This window comes from Perognathus longimembris, chromosome 23 (genome assembly GCF_023159225.1).
Source record: "Perognathus longimembris pacificus isolate PPM17 chromosome 23, ASM2315922v1, whole genome shotgun sequence".
NCBI lineage: Eukaryota > Metazoa > Chordata > Mammalia > Rodentia > Heteromyidae > Perognathus > Perognathus longimembris.
The window spans coordinates 30,227,994-30,255,186 of record NC_063183.1 but is presented as its reverse complement, the minus strand read 5'-3'; the positions used below and the strand labels follow the sequence as shown (position 1 = coordinate 30,255,186).

Genomic DNA, 27,193 nt, shown 5'->3' with positions numbered 1-27,193 from the left:
AACAGGTGGCACAGATGGCCGTTGACAATCAGGGGCCGGGCCACCACCTTCTTTACACCCTGACCTGCCTGCTGTCCTTCCATCTAAGGGGTGGCTTTATCTTCTTTTCACAACGGACAGAAGCCAGCCTCCAAATCATTGCTCGAGCCCCGCTTTTCTTTCAACTCCCTAGACGTTTAAAGAACAGTTGGGGGCTGGGGATATAGCCTAGTGGCAAGAGTGCCTGCCTCGGATACACGAGGCCCTAGGTTCAATTCCCCAGCACCACATATAGAGAAAACGGCCAGAGGTGGCGCTGTGGCTCAAGTGGCAGAGTGCTAGCCTTGAGCGGGAAGAGGCCAGGGACAGTGCTCAGGCCCTGAGTCCAAGGCCCAGGACTGGCCAAAAAAAAAAAAAAAAAAAAAAAGAACAGTTGGGGGGCTGGGGATATGGCCTAGTGGCAAGAGTGCCTGCCTCATATACTTGAGGCCCTGGGTTCGATTCCCCAGCACCACATATACAGAAAATGGTCAGAAGTGGTGCTGTGACTCAACTGGCAGAGTGCTAGCCTTGAGCAAAAAGAAGCCAGGGCAGTGCTCAGGCCCTGAGTCCAAGCCCCAGGGCTGGCCAAAAAAAAAAATAATAATAAATAAAATAAAAATAAATAAAGAACAGCTGGCTGAAAACAAGGGGAATATAATTTTCCAAAAACAATTTTAACAACTTCGTCCAGAATTGGTTCAACCATTGTATGAGGCGATTGTGGAAACAGAACTTTGCTTTTATTTCTTTTGTCATAAGAGCAAACTTATTTACTATGAGTTGGTATTCCTTTCAATGATCTGCCTTGTGATCCAGAGGAGGAAATGGAGGACACAAAAAGGTTATCTGACTGCCCAAGGGACACAGTGGGTTGGAGAGAACACACAGACAGGCCCTTCCAGAATCTGACCTCTGCGTGGTCACGCTCAGGTCCCTGGAGGAGAGGAAAAAACATCTTCCTGTTTTTGTGTTCTGGACCCAGGAAAAAGCCAGGTAGGACAGGTTGGGGGTGTAAATTCAGGCATGTAGGTAAAAGTAGAGGAAAGAGAACCAATGAGGACATATTTAGAAAACACATATTCTGACTGCTTTTAGAACAAATAGGGCAAGATAATGTATAGGATGAGAGAGAGAGAGAGAGAGAGAGAGAGAGAGAGAGAAGAGATCTAGGTGCCCACAAAGGTCTTCCTGGAGCATTTCTGTGAGTTACTGTGGGGTGGTTGGCTATGCTGATGTCTATAAGGAGGGGGAGACTCGATGAGATTCAGATAGGTATTTCTAACTTGAAACATGCTGGAAATAACTGACATATCTATACTGAAGAGAGTTATGCATGCGGCTCCCCTAGCCTTTGCAAGAATCCTTAGCTGGCTGCCGGTGGCTCATGCCTGCAAACCTAGCTAGCTACCCAGGAGGCTGAGATCTGAGGATTACAGTTCAAAACCAGCCGGGGCAGAAAAAAAAGTCCCTGTGAGACTCTTCCTTCCAATGAACCACCAGAAAACCACATCTGGTGATGTGGTTCAAAGTGGTAGAACTCTAGCCGTGAGAGAAAGAAGCTCAGAGACAGCGCCCAGACCCCGAGTTCAAGCCCCATGACTGACCCCTGCCTCCCTCCCCCAAAAATGAATCCTTAAAGGTGTCAGACTCCATAAACCTTTAGGAATGAGGAATGGGGACATAGGAATGCCAACAAAAGTCTGAGGTCTTAGAGGGGCTAAGAAATCGGTATGTGTGTTGGGCTGGGGATATGGCCTAGTGGCGAGAGAGCTCGCCTCGTACACATGAAGCCCTGGGTTCAATTCCCCAGCACCACATATATAGAAAATGGCCAGAAGTGGCACAGTGGCTCAAGTAGCAGAGTGCTAGCTTTGAGCAAAAAGAAGCCAGGGACAGTGCTCAGGCCCTGAGTTCAAGCCCCAGAATTGGCAACAAAAATAAAACAAAAAAAAATCAGTATGTGTGATTATATGAATGTGGGTTTGTAGTGTTGCTGGAGGCCAAACTCAGGTTCTTGGACATGATAAGTAAAAGCATTCTATATCCAGCTATGTCTCCAGCCCTAAGTAATTGTGAGAAATGAGTAAGGAGAGAGAAAAGTGTGTCACCACTGAAATCTGAGATAGAAAAGGAGATTAAGCAAACAGGATTGTAGCCAACATATTAAGGAAGCAAAATCAGAGCAAGGGGTTTTAGTGGCTTCGATCCATTCTCCTTAGATCTCAGCCTCCTTAGTAGTAGCTAGGTTTACAGGTATGAGTCACCAACGCCCAGCAATATTTATTTATTTATTTATTTATTTATTTATTTATTTTTTGTTTTTTTTTTTTTTGGCCAGTCGTGGGCCTTGGACTCAGGGCCTGAGCACTGTCCCTGGCTTCTTCCAGCTCAAGGCTAGCACTCTGCCACTTGAGCCACAGCGCCTCTTCTGGCCGTTTTCTGTATATGTGGTGCTGGGGAATCGAACCTAGGGCCTCGTGTATCCGAGGCAGGCACTCTTGCCACTAGGCTACATCCCCAGCCCCTATTTATTTATTTTTAAACATCACACCCAGTCTTGAGGGTCGATGGTAGCATGGTCTCATGTGTCATATAGCATCTCTCCCGTAAAAAAGGGGAGACAGGAGCTGGGCCTGAGTTGTATGGGTGACTAGAATCAGCCAGAAAGACAAGGGAAGAGTAAAGTTGCTGTGCAGGAAGAGGTATTTGAAGTTCTTCCAGCTGTCTTTACTAAGGGGGGAAAAAAGCTGCAGCACAGCACCCTCTAGTGTTTCAGAGAATCACTGCAGCTTCTCCTCCAGTCTAAGAACAGAGATTTCAGTACAGTAGTAACTTCTGGTGACCTAGGGCTTATTTACACCAGACTGTTGCTGCTCTGAGCTTGAATTTTACCACCTCACTGTTCCCAAATGGCAAATTGACACTTGATTGATCTGGAGAATTGTCTTATTAATGTCGTAGGGTGATGGGGGGGGGGGCGGGGGGGCAGAGGCCTCCCTTGGCTCATGCCTATAATCCTAGCTGTTCAGAATGCTGAGATCTTGGTTTGAAGAAAGTCCAGGCAGAAAATGTCTGTGAGACTCTTATCTCCAATTAATCACCAGAAGGCCCAAAGCAGAGCTGTGGCTGAAGTAGTGGAGTACTATCCTGGAGCACAAAAGCTTAGAGACACGTAACAAGTGTGGCTCTGTGTATGCTTTTATGTTGTGCATGCCTTGGTCTGGGTCACTTGTTCTGTTCATCAGTGGTGAAAAATTGGGCTAATTTTCCATCATACCTTTCCGTGTGCCTGTTCAACGCCCTCTGTAGCAATGTGGTCTGGGAGTTGTGTGTTCATTCTGGGAAGAGATGTCTAAGTAAAACTCACTTTAATGTTTAAAAATGGGAGGGGAAAACTGGGGGAAACCAAAAGAAAAGCTGATGTCCAAAGAAAGAAAAGGCCAGACACGGGGCTGGGAATATGGCCTAGTGGCAAGAGTGCTTGCCTTGTATACATGAGGCCCTGGGTTCGATTCCTCAGCACCACATATACAGAAAATGGCCAGAAGTGGCGCTGTGGCTCAAGTGGCAGAGTGTTAGCCTTGAGCAAAAAAGAAGCCAGGGACAGTGCTCAGGCCCTGAGTTCACGGCCTAGGACTGGCAAAAAAAAAAAAAAAAGAAAAAAAAAGAAAGAAAGAAAAGAAAAAAGAAAAGGCCAGACACCAGTAGCTTAGATACCAGTAGCTCAGGCCTATAATCCTAGCTACTCGGGAGGCTAGGATCTGAGGATCATGGTTCAAAACCTTCCCAGGCAGGAAAATCCATGAGACTCTTAGCTCCAATTAGTTACAGAAAAAGCCAGAAGAGGCGCTGTGGCTCAAGTTGTAGAACACTACTAGCCTTGAGCAAAAGAAGCTCAGGGACAGCGCCCAGGGCCAGAGTCTAAGCCTCAGGACCAGCTAATAAATAAAATGTGTACACTATTTGACTTATGAAATGGCAACCCCTCTGTACAGCAATACAATTATTTAAAAAATGAGAAATACTTATTAGTTATAAAGCTAAGTTACTGTGCATGCTAAACAACTTTTTGTGTTGTTGTTTTTTTTTAGGAGAACTATCCAGTCCCTGAACCAGGACCAAATGGTAGGTTCTTAGGAAACCAAACTGCTCTTTTGTTTTATACTGCCTATGTTGAAGACATTACTTTTGTGTGACTGTGGAAAAAATACGTGTGGGAGGAAGGAATCATTTTGGCTCACAGTTCCGGAGATTTTAGTCTATAGTCCTTGGCTCCCATGACTCTGGGCCTGTGGGGAGGAAGAGAGATTTGTGGCAGCAGGGAGTGTGGAGGAGAGTGTTCACCTCCTGGTGGACAGGAAGCGGAGAACGGGAACTGGGGACCAGGTAGAACCTTCAAACTCCAGCACCTCCCAGTTTAGTGCCACCATCTGAGGACCAAGCTCCCCAACACACGAGCCTTTCCGGAGGACACGTCATACCTACACCATAACACACTGCCTATTGTTTCCTGAACCCTCCTCAGGAGTCACTTATTTTACCTCCATTTACAAAGAAACCAAGTATGGTTTAGGCTGAGGACCAAGTGCATTCTCCACAACAAGACTAGGCTGCAGACGTCTATATTGGCTGCTATGTGAAATAAGGAGTGAGGGAACCAGGACTGGGGCCTAGAATCACAGCATTTTGCATTTTCTTTCCTTTCTTTCTTTCTTTTTTTTTTTTTTCCCCAGTCCTGGGGCTTGGACTCAGGTCCTAGGCACTGTCCCTAAGCTTTATTTTGCTCAAGGCTAGCACTCTGAGCCACTTGAGCCACAGTGCCACTTCTATTTTTTTCTGTGTATGTGATGCTGAGGAATTGAACCCAGGGCTTCATGCATGCAAGGCAAGCGCTCTACCGCTAAGCCACACTCCCCAGCCAATTACAGCATTTTCTAAGGAAAGAGGATTATGACTTTTAGGTTAGTCTGGGACACATGGCCAGTTCAAGAGCAGACTGAGCTCTGGGATGTGAGACCCATGATCTGGCTTGCCCAACATGTTGAAAGCCTGAATTTGGCCCCTAACACCACAAAACAAATCAGAAAAATTCTATCAGACTGTTGACTAGTCCCAGCATTTTTTTATGTAAAGTGCATGGGCCAAAGCCAGAACTGTCTCATTCCCCCTTTCCCCTCCTCCCTTTTCCTCTCTTTTTCTTTAAATCTTTTTTTCTTTTGGGTCTTTTTGGGTAGCCCAGGCCTCTTCTAAGTGTTCATTACAGGCATGTACCACCAAGCCCAGCAGAACTGTTCTCATTTGACTTAACAAATGATTATCTTATTTGAGTTTGTAAATCATATCCTAATCATAACCCAAATATTAAAATAGAGTGAGTCTACAGAATTTAATCTTTCAACTAGCAAAGAGAGCAGCATCAGGACAGCACAACCTAGGACAGCCAGTTTCCACAATGAGTAGGACAGCCCAAGACTTCCTGTCCAGTGGGGGGTAGGAGTGGGCGGGGCTTCAAGGAGCCCTGCCCCCTACCCTAATCAACCAAGCCTGGGCCACTGAAACCTTTGCTCCACTCCCTCCAGGCCTGTCACTGGGCAAGCCTATGGGGCCAGGCTGACATGCACGCATGTTTTCTGCAGTGGCAGGTGACATGTGTGTACCTGGGGAAGTTACACCGCCCTGTTGGCTAGGGCAAGTCCCTGCCAATGGCTCCTTATCCCTCCCATCCTTAGAATCCCACTGTATAGTCTGCTGGAACCAGCCAGAGGCTGGGGACAATGGGCAAAGTATCTATAAACAGTTGGTACTCAGGCACTCCGGTCCCCCTCCTTGTCCTTGATGAGTTGGGATGATGTCCACCTTCACCGAGCCACGCCTCAGTGGACACCCCCAGCATCTATGGGAATATCAGATGGAGGGCTCTGATAGCCAAAGGTCAGTTGAGCTATTGACTTAAAAGTGATAAAAACACACACAACAACCTATCTTATCAATGTTTGGCAAGCCATGTGTACTTAGGATTTAAGACTTTTTCACAAAAACATCGCCATCAGGGAAGTAAGTGAAGGAGAAAACTCATTGTGTCCTGAACAGAAAGGGGTGTTGATCCCATAGGTGGCCAAACAAAGGCTATCTTGGATTCCCAGGGGTTCTACCCCAAACACCTTCTCTGTGAGTGAAGTTTTGTGCTCTCATTTTTTTTTGTCTCGTCATGCTTGAATTGGAAGGGAGAAATTATGTGTCCGTCACCGTTCTCTAGCGAGTTAGATTCCATCTCTTTCCTATACATTGGTAGCTGGAGAGAAAATTCGCAGGCAGTTTTCCTAATTCCAAGATTTCCCCCGACCTTGGGTCTCAGAATTTGCTCTGCTCTATCACAATGGAGAGACAAAGGGTAAAAGGCAAACCAATGCAACAGCAGTACGTATGAAACTGTAAACCCTCTGTGCCTCACTTAGACAACAAATAATTAATTATTTTTAACAAAGAATTTGCTCTGCCAGTTCTTAACACTGGTCACCAAAGCCAAGGACAGAGGAAGTTCCATAGAACCACACACAGTGTGTACATCTAGTCACAGCAGACCTTTTGAGTGGCTTTGTCTTCTTCCTAGAGGGTTAATTGTAACATGATCGTCTTGGTCTGTTTAAGACTGCCACCTTCCATGCTTCTTTCAGCTGAGCAGCTCAGCAGCAACAGCAACAGTATCACCAGGTCTCACATTTATTTAGCCCTTGGGAGGAAAATGCCAGTTGATATCTTTGAGCGCTTTAAAAAAGCCCACACCTTTTCATTTAAAAAAAATTTTAGGGGCTGGGGATATGGCCTAGTGGCAAGAGAGCTTGCCTCCCATACATGAAGTCCTAGGTTCGATTCCCCAGTACCACATATACAGAAAATGGCCAGAAGGGGCGCTGTGGCTCAAGTGGCAGAGTGCTAGCCTTGAGCAAAAAGAAGCCAGGGACAGTGCTCAGGCCCTGAGTCCAAGGCCCAGGACTGGCCAAAAAAAAAAAAATTATTCAGGCTCATTCACCCTCCTTATTAGCCCAATTCCCTCCCACTTATACCTATTCTCAACAGACCTTGCTTCTCCATTTCTTCCTCTAAAACTTGATCGATCAACAGTTTTCATTGAGATTATTGTTTTCCTATCTAGCTTGAATGTAATTCCTTCTATCACTATTTTAACTGCTACTCCAGGTTTCCTAAGTCTGCTCACTGTTCTTTTCCTCTCTTCCTTCTTTTTTTTTCTCCAGTGCTAAAGAACCCAAGGTTTATCATGAACTAGGGGAAGAGGTCTACCAGAGCTATTTATTTATTTAGCCAGTCCTGGGCCTTGAACTCAGGGCCTGAGCAATGTCCCTGGCTTCTTTTTGCTCAAGGCTAGCACTCTACCACTTGAGCCACAGCGCCACTTCTAGCCGTTTTCTATATATGTGGTGCTGAGGAATCGAACCTAGGGCTTCATGTATACAAGACAAGCACTCTTGCCACTAGGCCATATTCCCAGCCCTCTACCAGAGCTATATCTCGAACCCTGCTTGACTTTCTTGGCTATATAACTTGTTCCATAGAATCAATTGAGCCTGGGTGCTGGTGGTTCACGCCTGTTATCCTAGCTACTCAGGAGGCTGAGATCTGAGGATCATGGTTCAAAACCAGCCAGGGCAGGAAAGTTCATGAGATGCTTATCTCCAGTTAGCCATCAGAAAACTAGAAGTGGTGCTGTGGCTCAAGTGGTAAAGTTCTAGCCTTGAGCCCAGGCCCAGAGTTCAAGCCCCTTGACCAACCAAAAATAAATAAATAAACAATTGTGATTCCTGCAAATAATTTTTGCTGAATCAAGATAAAAGTTACAGAGACAAATAAATTGGTTCTCAAAAAATATGTTGAAATCCAAAATAGACATCTGCTTCCAGTTTTTAAGTGTTACCTGAAGACCATCTGCCGCACAATTCATTAATCTCCATTTTGAATAGCTTTCCTAGAATAAGGTTTGCATAATGGACCATCTTGTCACATAATTTGTCACATTAGCATAAAGAAGAGTCAGTGGTATCGAGTCATAAAATTAAATAATTAAAAGTGTTACCAAAGCATTACATAGTACATGTACATATGTGCATATAGCTGCGGCTAGGATAATTTTCTTCCCATTTTTCCATTTATAAAAACCAGTTTCTTTACTTTTGGCCTATAGTTAAAATTATTTGTAATACATCTATTTCCCTTTGTAAGAAAAAAGTGTTATACAAAAGACAGGACAGAGTTTAATTTTTAATTTTGAGATAAGGTCTTCAATGGATGGAATTTGACAGGTGGTAGAGAAAAGTGTAAGCTGCAACACGGAAGTCTATCAGAGAAAATGTGACACGAGGATTTATATTCTGCTAAGTTGACTCAGAGGAGAAAGGTTATAGACAAGGAACCTCATGCATTCAATTGGCTTTTTCCACACTGGCACTCATCACTTGAGCCACATGTCCACTTCTGACCTAGTCAGACAGGTGACCAGCTCATGTCATGTTATTATAGAAGTGACATTCTATTCCCTTTGCTGTATTCCATGGTTAGCCCACATCCAGGCTCTGTCCACTGAACAACGAGGGAAACACAGGGACTGGGTGGATACCTATAGGTCTATCATAGGCCCACCAGAGACTTTTGAAGAACTTCTCTCTGGAAAACCATCTTTTTGTATTCTGATTGTGATGGTGACTGAATTCAAGTTTCCTGGCATGTCAAGTGTGTGTCCTACCACTGAGCCACATCCCCACACTCCACCACCTTAAGAAGTAGTAAGGCAAGTACTTAACAACAGTGTGATTGCTGAGAAGAGTCAGGTGTAGAGTTGGCAGGTTACCCAGCTGAAGCAGAGGGATGGTCGCTTTGATGATGCCAACATTTGTAATCTTGTTCTGCCCAACTCAAGTACAGATATCCAGTTGAGTTAGTGGTCCCCAAACACCACTCTGTTGGAGGGATCTGGGCACATTTCCCCCAAAGCAGAAAGTCCATGTCACCAGGAATGCTTCATGGCCAGAAGACAGCAGTCATTAGAGACCACTCTGCTCTACTTTAAATGACTCAGGATGTTAATATCAAAATACAACCCTTAGGTATAGATATGGCCATTTGAATAGTAAATAACATAGTATCTACAGCAAAGGGAAACAAATCAATATGATTAAATCCATGACTTCATAGCATTACCTAATTGGTCATCGTTGGAGGATAATAGTAAACTCGTTCATTGATTCAAAACTGGTAGATTAAGTGGGAAGAAAAAATACATCATTTATCACATCTCACTTATGTGTACAGTACCCTGGGACACCAAAAAAAATGGGTGGAGGAATTTCTTTGAAGAAAAAAAATAGCAGGAAGAAATTGGCCTGATAGCTCAGTACTTGTCAGCAACAGAAGTGCCCTAATTGTTCTCATGAATCAGGTGCAGTGTAGTAATTTTCTGGAAACAGTTATCTCTTGAAAAACTGTTTGCCTAAGTGGTTGGAACATTACTTCCTCATATCGCCTTTAACACCATGATTGGCCCGAATTCTTCAGACAAAAAGAACAAATAAGATAAGTGTGTGTGTGTGTGTGTGTATATGTATGTGCACATAATAGAGACAGGCGGGGAGGGGGAGAGGAGAAGGGAAGTTTATTTTAAACAACTGGCTTCTGTGATTAGGGGAGATTGGAAAGTTTGAGGTTTGCATGACAGAGCAGCAGAAAGAGAATCAATTCCATCTTTCCAGAAATCTCTATCTTTGATATTAAGCCCTCACCTGACTAGATCATTTACTTATAGAGGGTAATCTGGTCTCATAATCTGATTTAGCTCGCTTGCTGGTGCATACTAGCTATGAGGGAAATGGAAATGAAAGGATTGCTGTCTGTGGCCAGCCTGGGCAAAGATTTAGCAGAGACCCTATCTCAAAAAGCAAGCTAGGGGGCTGGGAATGTGGCCTAGTGGCAAGAGTGTTGGCCTCGTATACATGAAGCCCTGGGTTCGATTTCCAAGCCCCACATATATAGAAAACGGCTAGAAGTGGCGCTGTGGCTCAAGTGGCAGAGTGCTAGCCTTGAGCAAAAAGAAGCCAGGGACAGTGCTCAGGCCCTGAGTCCAAGGCCCAGGACTGGCAAAAAAAAAAAAAAAGCAAGCTAGGGCTGGGAATGTGGCTTGGTGGTAGAGTGCTTGCCTAGCATGCACAAAGCCCTGGATTCGATTCCTCAGCACCACATACACAGAAAAAGCCAGAAGTGGTGTTGTGGCTCAAGAGGTAGCATGCTAGCCTTGAGCAAGGGACAGTGCTCAGGCCCTGAGTTCCAAGCGCTCAGGACTGGCCAAAAAACAAAACAAAACCAAAAAGCAAGCTAGAAGTCTTGGCTCGTATTCATTGTAGTCTAAGGCTGGCCTCAGGCAAAAATTGCCAAACCTTACCAGAGAAATGAAACTAAAGTGAAAAGGGATGGCAAAGCAGTAGAGTTCTTACCTCGCAAACACAAGGTCCTGAGTTCAAATCTCAATAGCACAAACACACACACACACAAATGTACTGCCTTAAAACACTAATCATACCTTTAAAAAAAATGCCTTCAAAACAACATCCACACTGGTGCTTGCCTAAAAGAACGGGGCACCATAGTCTAGTCAAATTGACACATAAAGTTACCCATCACTAGTTAGGAAAGCAGCTCTGCCTTCATCTTATCTGGGCTTTCTGTTTAGCCTGTTTTGTTTTGTTTTTTTCTCTGTGGTCTGAGAGAAAGTTCTAGGGCTGTTCCGCGACAGCAGTAGCTCCCCCTCTCTCTTACTGGTTTCCCCTGCCCTGTGTCTCATCAGAGGTGCTGCTGAAGATGCACTCGGTTGGAATTTGTGGCTCAGATGTCCACTACTGGCAGCACGGTCGGATCGGGGATTTCATTGTAAAAAAGCCAATGGTGCTGGGGCACGAAGCTGCGGGGACAGTCGTGAAAGTGGGATCATCGGTGAAGCACCTCAAACCAGGTCAGCAAGCTCCTCCAGTTAAGGGATATATATATATGTATAATCATTCAACGTAAGTGTAGATGCTTGCTCTGGACCAGGCCCCCTGTGAAGCACAATGCTGCTGGCCATTACATGCGTTCATTCATCTGGCCTTCCACAGGGGACAGGGATGGGACAGACAAGCACAAAGCCACCGGTGATGGTGAGGGCAGTGGAGGAGAATGCGAGGAGTGATGGCAAGCGTCTCATCTAGACTTCAGTTCCTTCGTAAAAGGGACAACACACCCACTCCTTGGAGTTAAAGGTGTAGAGAAAATGCTGCCACAGAGACCACAAAAGGCCTCGGAGGGTGAAACAGCCCTGCTTGAAATACAGTTCGCAATATACACAGAAGCCACAGATGCCTCCGCCTTAAATGCAGCCTTCCATTTTTATTGGGCTCTGGGAACAATGGCTGTGTTTTCCCCCTAGATTTGCTAAATTTATTTTCCGGAGGGAAGAGTTCTCCGCACTGGGCATTTATCCCTGATCCAGCTGCCTCCGCATAGCTAGTAGCTATGGGCTAATTTTGCTTTGTTAATGAGAGAGGTCCTGGAGAGGATGTCAGATAACTTGAAAGAAGAGGTTGGGGGGCAGGAAGGGCGCCATCTTTTTTTTTTTAAATACTTTTAATGCAATATTATAAACCACATAGAGGCTACAGCACAAAGATTCTCAGTTGCAAGTTCCCTTGAGCCTTGAGAGTTTTGTTTGCCAGTCCTGGGCCTTGGACTCAGGGCCTGAGCACTGTCCCTGGCTTCTTTTTGCTCAAGGCTAGCACTCTGCCACTTGAGCCACAGCACCACTTCTGACCTTTTCTATATATGTGGTACTGAGGAATCGAACCTAGGGCTTCATGTATAAGAAGCAAGCACTCTACCACTAGGCCATATTCCCAGCCCCACCCCACCCCTTTTTTTTTTTTAAAGAAAAATGCTCAGCTTCCTTTCCCAAACACAGCAACCCGTTTTGGTTTTCCTTTTCAGGTGATCGTGTTGCCATTGAGCCAGGGTCTCCCCGAGAAAATGATTATTTCTGCAAAATTGGGCGGTACAACCTGACCCCATCCATTTTCTTCTGTGCCACTCCCCCTGACGATGGAAATCTGTCCCGCTTCTACAAGCACAATGCTGACTTCTGCTACAAGTTAGTATTCAGGTTCCAGCTGTCCCTGGGACCTCTTTCCTCTTTCTACATCCCTGTGACTTTTTGGTTTTTTAATCCCCCTGGTAGGCCTGTCCATCTTGGTGGCACAGAGGGATGGTAGCCTCTTGGGGCTAAAATTGATTCAGTGGTAGATTTTAATCTGGAACAACACAAAATTGTTGCTGAGATCTCTCATCCACGCCCCCCCCCCCCCCCCCACACATAGCCATCCTAGAGAGAACTGGTTCCATTTGAGTTTCAGCCGCCAGAAAGGTGCAGTGTGCTGCCCGGGTAGGAGTCTTGGCATGCTGGATCCACTCTTGCCTTCTGAGTGACTTTAGGCACAAGATTGAACCTTCCTCTGCTGCAGTTTCCTTTAATCACCAAAAGACTAAATTAGACAATTACTGCAGACTTGCCTTTGTATCCAATAGGCGCTTTGCGAGTCTTATAATCACGAGCGGTGCACTGTTACTGCAGTTTCACCCCGGGGCTGACGGATTCAGGCACAGAGCAGAGCCAGGAGGTGGGGGGGGGGGGGGGGACGGGGTCCCACCTCTTATCTGCAATGGCCTTGAGCTGAGAAGCTGAGCCTCAGAGATGCTCCGTGGTATGGGTATGTGGCTTCCCTCTTGACCCGACCCAAGTTTCCCTTCCCCGAGCTGGGCCCCAGTGTTGGCAGGTACGGGGCTTATCCGATGGAGTCTAGGAGCCACTTACAGCGGCAGTCTGATCGTTTTTTTGGGGGGTGCCTACTGGAAGTCTTGGAAATAATCAACAGGTCAGAGACCTTGTAGTAAGTTTTAAGTCAACACCTAAGCCTGCTCTGGAAGAAAGCAGGTTGTTGTTGTTTTTTAGACAATTCCTCCTTTCAGCAGGGAGCTACTGAATCAACCCATCCTTTTTGGAACCTGTCCAAGATACAAACAGTAGGGCATGTGCTGGTGGCTTATGACAGTTAATCCTAGCTACTCAGGAAGGTGAGATCTGAGGATCCTAGCTCTAAGCCAGCTCAAGCATGAGATTCTTACCTCCAGTTAACCACCCTCAAAAAAAAAAAAAAAAGTTGGATGTCGAGCCCAAGTAAATGAGTGAAAAAGCTAAGGACAGAGCCCAAGTAAATGAGTGAAAAAGCTAAGGACAGTGCCCAGGCCCTAAGTTTAAGCCTCAAAAGACACCGACACAAATAGTATTTTCATGGAAGGTAGAATTCTGAGCACAGTGATAAAGTTCAAGTTGATTATTCATCTCCATCACATACTGTGTATCCTTGAAGGTGTGCCTTAGGTTTTATGACTTCGGTATCCTTGATCCTTGCCTGTGAAATGGATGTAATAATGGTACCTCTGTCACAGAACAGTTGATGAGATTAATGAGCAACGTCTACCCACTATGAGGCTGGCACATGCACCTGGTGCTTGATCGATGGTGCCAAGGCAAACCATCCAGTCATGGAGGTACAGAATTGACCCGAGAGGGAGGCCTGGCACTGGGAATGGAGATTGTGGTGGTTTGTGTTTAAGGAATGGTACGTAGCAGTGTATATCAGTTGGGAGTGCTATGGGAAAGCTGAGCACCCAAGGTTCTCTGGAAGCTATGTAACCCTTGACCAGAATTCCCCTCCTCGGAAGATCCCTCCTGCCCTACCTCTAATGTAATCCTAGACCTTAGACTTCTCTTCTGATTTCTGTGTGTGAGGATGCATTCCTACATCACCACTACCTCTTTATTTTCCTATTCTCCTATCTTCTACCTTTCTGCTTCCTTCTCCTTGCTTCTTGGTCATCCCTTATTTACTCCTTTGTTTCCTGTAGCATATTATATATATATATATATAACAAGTTGTTTTGTTCTCTGGTGTTCATAAAAACATGAAAGGCCAGGGATGGGAAAAAAAACCTGGAACTCTCGCCTCTCCATTCCCTGTGAATCCCTATTGGACAGAGTTGGAGAGGGAGGACCCAGGAATCTAATCCCTGACCAGCGACCAAGGGTCCAGCTAGGGAACTCCTATCCCTGTATCGGAGGGGAATACTCAACCTTTACCATCCTGCCATCTCCAGTCCCAACCTTCACCACCCTGCCATCTCCAGTCCCACTTCTCTTTGATGTTCTTTTTCTTCGTATTGGATATTCTTTGTAGGGAAAGGGTACTTGATGTTCTTTGGGAGGGAAACTTGTGTTTATACTCACTCCGTTCCTTGCACTTGTGCTAGACTGGCGCTTTACCACTTGAGCCAGGCGTGTTGTAATTCTAAGAGGTCCAAGGAAGGAGAGAGAAGGAATTGGCTTAGAACCATTAGAGATCTATGGGAATGCAGGTGTGAAGTGGCAGGCTGTCGTATCTAGAGTAAGTGGTGTGTATGGGGGGGACCTTTAAAGAATGAGCGCGTCCTCATTATTTCATTTCCAGTCCGTTCCCCTTCTATGGAATTGATGTCTGTAGTCAGTCTTGTTTGGGTTAGAGTGGGGGAGATGATGTAAGAAAGGAAGAGGTGAGGCTGCTAATCACATAGTTGAGGATTGGAAACAGTGACAAGACCGCAAGACTCGGGGATGAGCACAACACTTGGCTAGCTACTGTGTGTTTCTATTGGGAACTTGAACCTTTTTGTGTTCCATCCTGTGCTGGTTTTGAGGGCACTCAGTAAATACCGGGCAGCAAGGAACTAGTAGAAATAAGATACTAGCCACAGAACCAAGAGACAGCTAATGTGGGGTCAGGCAGAGGGTATGGAGTGAGGACACTTGGTTCAAGGCTAGGAACCAGCCGTTTCACCTTGGGCCACTCTTAATGTCATTGAGCTTCAGTTTCCTGTTCTGTAAAATAAAGGTAAAAATAAAGTCTGTCCTGTCTGCCCAATACTGTTATCCTGAGGATCAAATCAGATGATGGGTAAGAAGTTCTCTAACCTCTAAAGCCTAACGCAAATGTTTACTGTCATCGTCAGCTGGATTGTGGATGAGGTTGAGATGCCAGTGGACTCAGAAGTGAAAACCAAGAACCTGTGGTGAAAGGGACACAGCCCTGAGTGAGCTACGTGGAACAGGCTCTGTTCCCACTTGAACCAGTCCTGGGCAGCCAGGCAGCTGCTGTCACCAGATGTGGCTCTTCTGAAACATATAGTGGGGGACAGATAACAGAGTGATACCTGCTGGTAATTCACTGTGCATCTTGACAGTAAAGAAAACATGCTCACTGAGAACTCTGATGGGAGTGTGGCCTGGGTTCTGGAGACAGACCTATCTAGATTCAGACTCAAAACCTTTTGAGCCCCTGAATAACTATCTTTGAATCTTGGTGCGGGGGGTGGGGTGGGGGGGCAAGTCATTTATTTATCCACAAAGCCTCAGTTTCCTCATCTGAAAAGTAGAAATAACGGTATCTACCACAGAAGTGTTTTGGTATGGACACGAGTGAATGTAAAGTGCTGAGCCCGTTGTCTTGCCATAAGTAAGTCTCAGTGTTATTACTATGGTGGTAATCATTATGCTACAATAGTATGCTGTTGTTAGTGGATCTAACTGCATGTTGGGTAACTCTTTTAGGCTCCCTGACAATGTCACCTTTGAGGAAGGGGCCCTGATTGAGCCCCTCTCCGTGGGGATCTATGCCTGCCGGCGAGGTGGAGTATCCCTGGGGAACAAGGTCCTGGTGTGTGGAGCTGGTAAGCAATGGGGGGGACACTTGGTTATATGGTGATGGTTTTATCGATTGGGAATATGGAGACCCCTCTTCTATCTGGTTCCCCCCTCCAAGTGCTGAGATTGGTTCCAGAATCTTCCTCGACGATCATCAGCACTTTGCTTGTCACATGATAGTAACTAATGTTAGAATTCCTGAGCAACACGAAACTCCTTTATTCATTTAAAGAATGTAGCTTGTGATTATTTTTAAATATTTGACATAAACTAAGGAAATATTTTTTTGGTAGTAATGATCACGCCAGGCAAGTCACGGCCTGGTCCCCACATCCACAGAGGAGACCTTGCTCCCAGCCTGTGGGAAAGGTAGAATCCAGACCACCAGGTACCAGAGCTGCCTGCAAAGGGGACTCAGTGAGCTGTCTTCTCTGTGCCCTGGAGGCCGAGGCCTCTGACTAAGCCATTTCAGGCTTGAATACTAGAAACACACACACATGCACACACATCTATCATCTCCTTGTGGGTATGATCTGGTGTTTTACATACACAATTGTCAGTGATTTTTCTCTTTGGCTTCCTAAACGGAATGATGGAAGTAGAACAGATGGGGCTCAGTGAGGCACCAGATCTCAGAACTTAGGTGACAGACTTTTTAAAAAATGGCATAATAATACCTTTCTGTAAATAGAATAGTGAAATGTCACACACAACACACAATCACAGAGAAAAATTCCCTCGTGACTCATCACCCTCACAGAGCCATTGGTTAAGATTTTAACATTTAATTTTTGTTTTTGTTCTTTGAGACAGCTGCTTACTGAGAATGGCCTCAAATTTTAAATCCTCCTGCCTTCGCCTCCCCAGTGCTGGGATTATGTACATGTACACCATACTCAGTGCCTACTCGATTTTAATTTTTTCAGATAAAGAGTTATGACACAATTTTTTCTTCTGGTCTTGGGGCTTGATCTCAGGGCCTGGGCACTGTCCCCGAACCTCTTTGTGCTCAAGGATAGTGCTCTACCACTTGAGCCACAGCACCACTTCTGGCTTTTTCTGATTCGTTTACTCGAAATAAGAGTCTCACGGACTTTTCTGCTTGGTCTGGCTTTGAACCTTGATCCTTAGATCTCCAGCCTCCTGAATGGCTAGGCTCACAGATCACAGGTGTGAGCCACTGGCACCCAATTTGGCGCAATTTTTAATGGCTGTATTATCCCCAAAGTAGTGTACTTAACTAATCAACCTTTGTTGGACATTTTAGGTATTTTCCAGTGTCCTGCTTTTGACACGAAGTTGTTTTCAAGGTCTGTGCACAAAAACAAACTCAAAATACTTATTCAATTTTGTGGGTTTGGGTTTTCCATGAAAATCAGTGTTTTCTTTTCTTTCTTTCTTTTTTTTTTTTTTTGCCAGTCCTGGACCTTGGACTCAGGGCCTGAGCACTGTCCCTGGCTTCTTCCCGCTCAAGGCTAGCACTCTACCACTTGAGCCACAGCACCACTTCTGGCCATTTTCTATATATGTGGTGCTGGGGAAATCGAACCCAGGGCTTCATGTATATGAGTCAAGCACTCTTGCCACTAGGCCATATTCTCAGCCCCCAAAACCAGTGTTTTCTATCTAACATGAAGACACGTGAGGAAGCAGGTGGTCTGGAGATATTTGGGGACATCTTGCACATCCTGGAGCTGCCTAAGGATCTGGGTCAACTCAGGAAAGGATGTCTCTCTTTGGAGAGGTGGGATAGCTTATGAGAGTCAGGAAAATCTAGACCTCCTGATTCTCTGGTTCTTGAAGATGATCTTCAAGCAGCATCCAGGAATAAGTGGGAAATTTCTAGTATAAGAGGCTCAAATAGAACCCGAGAAGCGTGTTTCATGAGAAAACAGTTCTTATGCATTTTTACTTCTGCACCCATGAACACTTGTTAAGGTCTTATTATGTGTTAGGCACGCGGATAAATGCTAGTGACACAGAAGATATAGCTCCTGGACAAGAGGGAGAGCTAATGTTGAATAATCTACAAACATCTCTTATTTTCTTTCACTTAGGGCCAATTGGACTGGTTACTTTGATTGTGGCCAAGGCAATGGGAGCAGCTCAAGTCGTGGTAACTGGTATGAAAGTTGTGTTTATTATTTTCGTTTTGTCTTAAATCTTGAGATGGAAATAGCTACACCAAGTACAGGGAGGAGCATGAGACCCATTGCTTTCCTTTGTTAGTCTACTTTCTGTTACCATAATAAGGTCCCTGAGGCCGGGTACTTTGAAAGGGGTTTATATGTAGCTCACTGTTTCAGAGGCTGAAAGACTGGGCATTCCTATTGATTTGCCCTTTAGTAAATAAATACCCCATGCAGATGGCAGCAGCATGTGCAGAAGATATCAAGTATCTGTTGAATTGAACAACCCCTTTGTACAACTACCTTAAGAGATGATCATTTTTATAAAAAGAGATTACAAGTCAAGACAGGAAGCCAGAGCAGCTCAGATCAGCATTAACCCTTTCATGGGCAGTAATCCTAGTGAACTCAATTGCCTTGCATTTGGGTCTTTATGGTTCTACCACTCTAACAATAGAGACAAACCTCCAACACTTGCTACCCCGTAGGGAGCAAACCACAGCTACTTCTCAGGGCTCTATGTTTCTTAAGGAATTCCACCTCTTTTCTCCTGGATTCTAGGGTTGAAAAGCCCACCCAGGGATGAGTCACTCAGGACTAGGGTTGTGAAGTGAGAGGCGGCGGCTGAGGATAGGAGGACGTGGCCCTTCCTATAGGGACAAACAGCCCTTGGTGTGTTTGTCTATTAGGAGGCAAAGAGGGTTTGGGTAGGGGCGTGTGTGTGCCGTGTGTGTATGTACTATGGGGTTCTATACGTGTGTGGAATATGTGGACGTATTGTGTCGTGGGGAAGAGCTGCGGCGTTCACAGGGCCGTGTGCGGATCTAACGGCGTGGGAGTGCGTTGTGAGGGGATCCTGTGAAGCTGCGTGGCAGTGGATGAGGTTGGGGAGAGAGGCCTTGGGCCTCCGCAGCTCCTCCCACCAGTGCGGCTTTGTTGCCCTCATCAGATCATGCCCTTGTTTCATTGCTTCCCTAAGTCAGTCATCCCCTTTCTCCATTTGATCCCTTTAGATCTGAATGCCTCTCGGTTGAGTAAAGCCAAGGAAGTGGGAGCTGATTGCATTCTCCAGATCGCCAAGGAGAGCCCTAAGGAAATTGCCAGGAAAGTGGAAAATCTTCTGGGGTCTAAGCCGGAAGTGACCATCGAGTGCACCGGGGCAGAGTCCTCCATCCAGACGGGGATCTACGTGAGTAGACTGCAGGCCCCGAGCTGGAGGGCAGCTTTGGGGAACAAACAGAGTAGAAGTGAGGAGACCCACCTTCACGCTTCTCCCCTACCTCTCTGTATGACACCCCCGACACCCCGACCCGAAAGCAGTATTGCTTATCTCTCTTGGGCACTTCTGAGGCTTGGACTCAGGGCCTCATGCGTGCCAAACAGGCAGTCAGCCTACCATTAGCCACACTTCTTGCCCCCCAAATTTTGTGTCACCCTCCCACACACACATCCTAGCTTGAACTCAGGGCCTAGGCGCTGTCCCTGAGCCTCTTTGTGTTCAAGGCTAGCACTCTGCCACTAGAGCCACAGCACCACTCTGGCTGGCTTTTTCTTACTGGTTTCTTGGAGGTGAGATTCTCACAACTTTTCTGCTCGTGCTGGCTTCAAACCACAATCCTCAGATCTCAGCCTTCTGAGTAGCCAGGGTTACAGGCGCGAGTCACTGGCACTCAGGTCAGAATTTTGTTTTTTTTTTTTTTTTTAATTTCTGATGTGGACATGATAGCACTTGCTTTACATATCAGAAGGAGGAACAGGGAAGAAATTCCTGAATTACTTTATTGAGGAAAATTGTAGTCTTTGAGTCGTTAATTCAGTTGATCACAAAGATGAAGTGATTTCTTGGGGTCAAAGTTGGCTCCTGTCATGCAGTCACCTAGAACTAGGAACAGATAAGCTGCCAATGCCTGATCTGATCCTAAATCAGGGGTCCTACCCATCAGCAATTTATGGGAAACGGACAAGGAATTGGAGTGGGGAATTGCATCAACAGAGCAAAGTACAAGAACAAGAGGGAAAAGCCTAACTTCTAGGTTCCCAGAAAGACTGTATCCCAGGACCTGGGTGCATTGCTTTAGATAGCATGATGCCTAGTCTGCACAATAGCCCTGAAAGTCAGTTAGCACATTGAGGGGTTATATTGCTGACTTGGCTTCAAGCTGTATAAAGTCTTTGTAGTCATCAGCTATATAAAGTCAGTGCCTGAGCTGACACAATGATCCCCTGTGGCTTCAGAAACAAAAGGAAGCAACTGTGATACCTGGAAAGGGCTGGACTGGAGAACACAGCTGACCATGAACTGTCCCTGCACCCAGACTGCTTCCTCACAGGAAGCTTCCAGTGGTTCACACACAGGACACTGCAGCCAATGCAAAACTATGGAGAAAGCTAACTCCTCAAGCATACCCTCAAGGGTGGCATACCCTCAAGCCTGGAACTCTTGTATAACCACCTCCTCTTGCCGAGATTCCAGGTGCTTTGGGAACACACGGAATAGCCCCAGGGAAGAATAGGTGTCACTTAGCCCTGTCCTAAATTTCATCTGGAGTCAGCCAGCCTTTTGCTCCACCCATGTGGGAAGGGGCAGGGAGAAACCAAGACCTCAGGAGGGATGATGGGTCTGTGTATGACAGAGCTACTCCATCTTAGGTACCTGCTGAATGCAAGTACTGTGTTAGGCACTTGGGGAAAATGGCAGCAGGGAAGGTTGATCTCCTATCTGAAGTGGCCGGCAGACCAGTGGTTGCCCTCTACAGTGAGGCAGTGCAGCCGAGGGGCATAGGACACAGCTTCCATGGCTCGTCTGCTGACGCGAGTGCCTTCGGGAACAGATGTTCCTTCCAGATGTTGATGGTGGAAGTCTAATTGTCAGGCTCCTGGACCAGCCTAAGATGGGCAGAGAGGTGTGTGTGACCCAAGGGCTTCGGCAGCTTGAAATGGCATCTCTCCTGAGGGGCACACGGAGTGGCAAACTGGTCATTCGTGACAAGTCACGCAGCAGCACGCGCGCACACACACATCTCAGCGTCTCCCTTCTGCCCTTGGCGACTGGGTGGTGTTGACGAGATGCGCCTTGGCATATAGAATGGATCACCTCCTCGGTGAGGTGGTCAAAGCCATTGTGGTCAGGTAGTCTAAGCAGTGCTGGACAGGTGGTCAGCAAACTGTTAAGATTCCTGGCAACTTGGGGTGGCCAATGATGGGTGAGAAACTGCCAGTGGTTGGGAGATAGCTTTCCTGAAAAAAAATTTCTTTCACTCGAGGCTTTTCTATGAGCCAGGCACTGGTGGCTCACACCTGTAATCTTCGCTACTCAGGAGACTCAGATCTGAGGATCCCAGTTCGAAGCTAGCCTGGGCAGAGAAGTCCCTGTGAGACCCTTATCTCCAATCAACTACTCAAAGACTGGAAGCAGCATTATGGCTCAAGTAGTAGAGCGCCAGCCTTGAGCAAAGAGGCTCAGGAATAATGCCTAAGCCCCACAGCTGACCAAAAAAGGGCTGGTGGCTCAGTGGTAGAGTGCTTGCCTAGCATGCATGAAGCCCTGGGTTCGATTCCTCAGTACCACATACACAGAAAAAGCCAGAAATGGCGCTGTGGCTCAAGCAGTAGAGTGTTAGCCTTGAGCACAAAGAAGCTCAGGGACAGTGCCCAGGCCTGAGTTCAAGCCTCAGGACTGGAAAAAAAAATTTTTTTCTGTGCATTGGGTACCAGTGGCTCATGCCGATCATCATAGTTACTCAGAGCTGAGATAAGAGGATCCTGGTTCAAAGCCAGCCTAGGCAGGAAAGTCTTGGAGACTCTTAATGACAATTAGCCATCAAGAAACCAGAAATGGAGCTGTGATTCAAGGGATAGAATGCCAGCCTTGAGTGGAAAGGCCTTGTTAAAACCCTAGTACCAGTACAAAAAAAGTTTTCTGTAGCTCAGCCTAACAACTTTGACCACTCTCTCCCATCTATCAAAGAAGACAGCAGTATTTTCCTTTGTGCACATACATTTATCATTTGTGACTACACTTCAGTAAAAATATAAAACAGCCAAACACTGAGTCCAACTACTATGATTGCTACACATCAGAGACTAACATAGAGAGCAAGTCTAAGGTCCCACAATGCAGCATTGGGAGTTACCCTATTTGGCTCTAGACCCAAGCTCTGCCTCAGGCCCTTAGCACTGCAAAACGCTCTCCATCGGATCCGGAGAATGGGGGAGGGCCACTTATCTTCTTTTTGTAGTTCTTCTTTCTGTTGTTGTTGGTCATGGGCTTGAAGGCAGGGCCTGGGCAATTGTGTGCTCAAGGCTAGCTAGCCTTCTACCACTTTGAGCCACAGAGCCACTTCTGGTTTTCTGGTGGTGAATTGGGGGCACTTTCCTGCCCAGGCTGGTTTGGAACTGTGATCCTTAGATCTCAGCCTCCTGAGTAAGTAGGATTACAACAGGCCAGGGTCTGTTCCCCGACCAGGAAGCCATTTTTACAATCACAGAATTCCAGGTGCCCAACTGTGTGGTGGGTACAGTTTTCTCCCTGCTGGTGAGCTCGGAAGATAGCTAATGAGGGGCCTCATCAAGTCCTGTCAGGATATGAAAGTGGTTGGTGCCAAAATCTAGTACTGAGGGTTTGGGGTTTTTTTTGTTGTTTTTGAGGTACTTAGGTTTTGAATTCAAGGCCTCGGGCTTGCTAGGCGGGCACTCATCACTTGAGCCACGCCTCCAGCCCTCTGGTACTGAATTGTTAGGTCTCTGGAGGATGCTCCTGCCGTACCTGGTTCTCCATGGGTCAAATGTGTTGTTTCAGGATCTGTAAAGCTGATGATGTCTACCGCGTTGCTCTGACAGGTTTGATAGGCATGTTGAAGAATTCAGAAATAGAATGAGAATCACAGTCTCTGGAACTTTTGGGATGCTCACTGAATGCCATCAGAAGACATCTGTGTGATGACACCATGGGTGTCAGTGTTTTCCTATCAACTGGGTCTTCTTGCTTCTTCTGATTCTCCTGCAGGCCACTATCTCCGGTGGAACCCTGGTGCTTGTGGGAATGGGTGCTGAGATGGCGTCCGTACCCCTGGTGCATGCAGCTGCCCGGGAGGTGGATATCAAGGGTGTATTTCGATACTGCAACACGTGAGTGTGCTCTGGGTGAGCCGGGGTGGCCAGCCGCCAGCCAGTCCAGGGCAGGCCCGCACAGCCGCGGAGACCGTCAGTCTCTGTTTATTCGTGAGGGCCACTCCCTGGCCACACGGACAGCCGTGTGATTTGATAGGGCTCCAAAGACAGAACATGTACTTCTTGCCCTGATGGAGAGACGGAGACAGGGAGGGGAAATTTGAGGCATGCTCTACCAACTGTTTGCTGCTGTAACCCAGGGTCCGGTGGCTTACTACACCTGTAATCCTACCTACTCAGAAGGCTGAGATCTGAGGACCACAGTTCAAAGTCAGCCTGTGAAACTCTTATCTCCAAGTAAGCACCAAAAAGCCAGGAGTAGAGCTGCGGCTCAACTAGTATAGTGCTGGCTTTGACAAAAAAAAAAAAAAAACTCAGGGACATAGCCAAGCCCCTGAGTTCAAGTCCTAGGGCTAGCTAAATACATTAATTAAAAATGTAAGAGAAAAGGGAGGACAAGTATAAGAAATCAAGTCCTTTGGCTCACACTCCCGAGTCCCAGGTTCCATTGTGAAGAAGAGAGTCTTGTTTATCTTTCCCATGTCCTTCCCTTGTCCACTACCTTGTTACCTCCTAGAGCCTTCTGTCTGGGACATCCTTCCCAGCTTTATGGTCTGTAAGTCCAGGTCCTCAACAGGGCATCTGTTTTCTAGTAAACTCTGCCAAGCTGAGCTGCTAGTGGGTGTGACTGGATTATCCTAGGCTGCTTCTCTGAGATGTATTGCCTTTTCACAGTGGCTTCTGTAGTATACCCTGCACCTTCATGCCAAAGCAATCCTATGCTTCATGATGAACCTTGTAAAATGAGGGGATGGGGTTTTGGCCATGGGGCAATTAGAAATGGTCCTGCGGATTACAAGCTTTAGGTGATTTCCTCAAGCAATAGTCTGTACATTTGCCTTAGGGAAGCACAGTGCTAGAAATGAATGTGGCCAACGTGTTTTTTTTTGGGGGGGGAACCTATCTCTTCCTGAAGTTTGAGTATAATGCTTGTGATCTCTTACAGGTGGCCAATGGCAATTTCAATGCTTGCATCCAAGACTATAAACGTGAAGCCTTTAGTCACCCACAGGTTTCCTCTGGAGAAAGCCATGGAGGCCTTTGAAACATCTAGACAGGGAGTGGGGTTGAAAGTCATGATCAAGTGTGACCCTAGTGACCAGAATCCCTGATATGAATTGGGGTGTGCCCTCTTCCTTACCCTTTCAGTATCTCAGGGCTAAATGGCTGGCAGGGTAGGCCTCATGACAAACTTTCTTTTGAATGACAAGAATAATAGATGTAATTCATTAAGCACAGAGCCTTACAGAGGAGTTGATGTGCCTTGAAAATGCAAATAGCGATCGTTTTGGAGACCTTGTGACCAGAATGACCTGCTTGTGCTGAGCAAAGTCCTGTGCATCCTAGAGCAGCGTTTGGCAGGCGAGAATTAGGAGCTGCCCTTCTTCTCTTCTTTGGGTGGGGACAGAAATTTGCCCTTGTGTTTCTGGTCCCACTGTGACTGACAGGGAATCAGCTGAATTTTGAAGAGACTGGCTTTGAGGCTGATTTTTCAAGATTTGGGGTGACTAGTTGCCAGAAGTTATAGTTCAAAGAAGTGTTTCTGGAGCCAAATGCTATATTTGGCTTGATGATAAAAGAATAATAATAATAATAAAAGGATTAACTTTGTAGGGCCAGGGTAATTTAAAAACAAACGAATACAACCAAAATCCCATGTGTGTTCACATGGCTGCAAACAGCGTACTTCTCATCTGCTTGCGGATCACCGCTTCAACTCCTGACAGTTGGTCATCCCATTTTTGTAAGGCGGTGGGCCTTGCAAAGTGTCTGAACCACCTTTCTACCACTCCCCACTCCACCTGAAGCATCAGCTCTGTTGTTAGACAAGCTGGAGACCTTCAATCCTGCCTGTCTAGCCCAAGAAGGCTTGGTCAACTACTGGAGGACTTTACAACCCCACCCTAAAGCACAGTTAACCCCTCGTAGGCTCTCTCAATGGTTATTAGACAATTCTATTCAATTCTAGTCATTGTAGGTGGGAGAAAATTGATTCCCCCGATCATCACAGTTAAGGCTCTAGGAATCTTCCCATCTGTTGGAAGGGTATCTCTGAACTTGCCCTATTTTAATCTTGGGTTTCTTTCCCCCTGTATAACACTTTAAAGGCCAATCACACCCTTGCTGATTTTTGAGATTATTAATCAAGAATGAGGATATAGTATCTGTGACAGAACTTGGGCTGCGGCCTTTAATTCCCCCACTCCAGCTGTGGGCAGAGGGTGAGTTTGAAGAGAACTCGGTTTACATGGGGGCAAGCCATGCCCAGTGCCTGAAATTCCTCAAACTGCTTTGGGCAATAAATTTTCTGCTGCTATCTCACTACAGCTGTTTCTTATGTCTGTTTATGGAGGAGTGGATTTAGGTTACCTGCTTCACTTTACCAAGTACACTCTATGCACTAAATAGAATTTCGTTAACTGCTGGAAATCGACGCCAGTCATCCAAACACATAATGATAGTCTTGCAGGTAAGAAAGTAATTTGATCAAGGCCATACACTGTTCTTCTCCCACCCCTGGAAGTAGGACAGGATCAAGAGACTTGTCCTCACACATCCTCAGTAGCCATTCAGTCCAGCCCAACTGTCCTGCCTTCTCTTAGTTCCATTTTGTTGGGACTGTACTTGCCACCTGCCTTCTCTCAAATCTCCTTCCAACTTGGTGATGACCAAGGTTCCTTTAGCATTGAATAGGCTTGGTCTGGTAAGCCAATGACCTGATTGCTTATGTTTTTCATTCTCAACGGGGCTTCAGGTGGCAGTGTGACTATGAAGAGTGAATGGGCAAATCAAAAGTAGTTCAGATGGAGCTGGGGATATGGCCTAGTGGCAAGAGTTCTTGCCTCGTATACATGAGGCCCTGGGTTCGATTCCCCAGCATCACATATACAGAAAATGGCCAGAAGTGGCGCTGTGGCTCAAGTGGCAGAGTGCTAGCCTTGAGCAAGAAGAAGCCAGGGACAGTGCTCAGGCCCTGAGTCCAAGCCCCAGGACTGGCAAAAAAAAAAAAAAAAAAGTAGTTCAGAGCTAGGAATAGTGGTCACACTTGTAATTCCAGCGCTTGAAGGGCTGATGCAGGAGAATGACAAGTTTGAGGACATCTTGGGCTACCTGGCAAGATCCTGCCTCAAAAACACACCAAATAGCAAAAGCACACCAAATAGCCGGGCACTGGTGGCTCACGCCTGTAATCCTAGCTACTCGAGAGGCTGAGATCTGAAGATCACAGTTCAAGGCCGGCCCAAGCGTTCTTTACCACCACCTCCGCAAGGTGCGCTCAATGAGTGCTCAGTGAATCAGTCCCGGAACCGAGAGGTTGAATTTCCCACAAGTTCCCCGGCCTTGGGAGGCTTGGCGGCGTCTGTGTGCTCTGTCACCAGGCACTGGTTCACTTTCTGTCAACACTGAGGACCTCACCCAGTCGGCACTCCCAGCACTGAATCAAGTGGTGGTGGTGGGGGGGGTAAGGGTGGAGAATCGGGAAAGACCCTACACACACAACCTCGGGGGTGAAAAGGGGAGGATTACCTCATAGACCCCCTCCCCCCCCTTTCCAAGAAGGAAGGGGTGTGCTGCAACAACCTCTCGCCCCGTGATCATCCCTGGTGCCGATGTGAAATCATTTCTGGACACACTCCCTGAATCTCTAGCCATCTTCCCTGCGCTCCGGGCTCCTGTTTTGCATAGAGGAGGCCTTGTTGGAGCCACAGGTCAAGGTCAGGATCAGGGAGATGCCAGGCTGTGTGGAGTATTTGCCCTTCGCCAGAACTGACGCAGGCTCATGATGTCAGCAAGTCCAGTACAGAAGCCAAACAGGCAACGCCTGCCTAGCTCCGAACACGAGGCTAGGACTGAGGCTGAGTGAGGTGTCCTTACAGGTTAACCAATGGTGACTGATACGGGCTACATCCCTGGGTGGCAGACAGGTCTACAGTATCTCAAGTGATTCAACTAGGATGGAGGCGGGGGGCGGGGGGCGGGGGGAGCAACTGTA

General features: G+C 46.6%; 1 protein-coding gene across 1 annotated transcript in view; it reads left to right on the top strand.

Annotated features, from left to right (window-relative positions):
* Sord (sorbitol dehydrogenase) overlaps positions 1-25,521 on the top strand; it is a 29,876-nt gene extending 4,355 nt beyond the window's left edge. The window contains exons 2-9 of the mRNA XM_048332285.1: positions 4,113-4,146; positions 10,868-11,032; positions 12,040-12,199; positions 15,749-15,867; positions 17,899-17,964; positions 18,984-19,159; positions 22,976-23,097; positions 24,146-25,521. Of these exons, the coding sequence (XP_048188242.1) occupies positions 4,113-4,146; positions 10,868-11,032; positions 12,040-12,199; positions 15,749-15,867; positions 17,899-17,964; positions 18,984-19,159; positions 22,976-23,097; positions 24,146-24,311 (1,008 nt within the window). The 3' untranslated portion in view covers positions 24,312-25,521. The remainder of the gene's footprint in view (positions 1-4,112; positions 4,147-10,867; positions 11,033-12,039; positions 12,200-15,748; positions 15,868-17,898; positions 17,965-18,983; positions 19,160-22,975; positions 23,098-24,145) is intronic.
* The last annotated feature ends 1,672 nt before the right edge of the window (positions 25,522-27,193 follow it).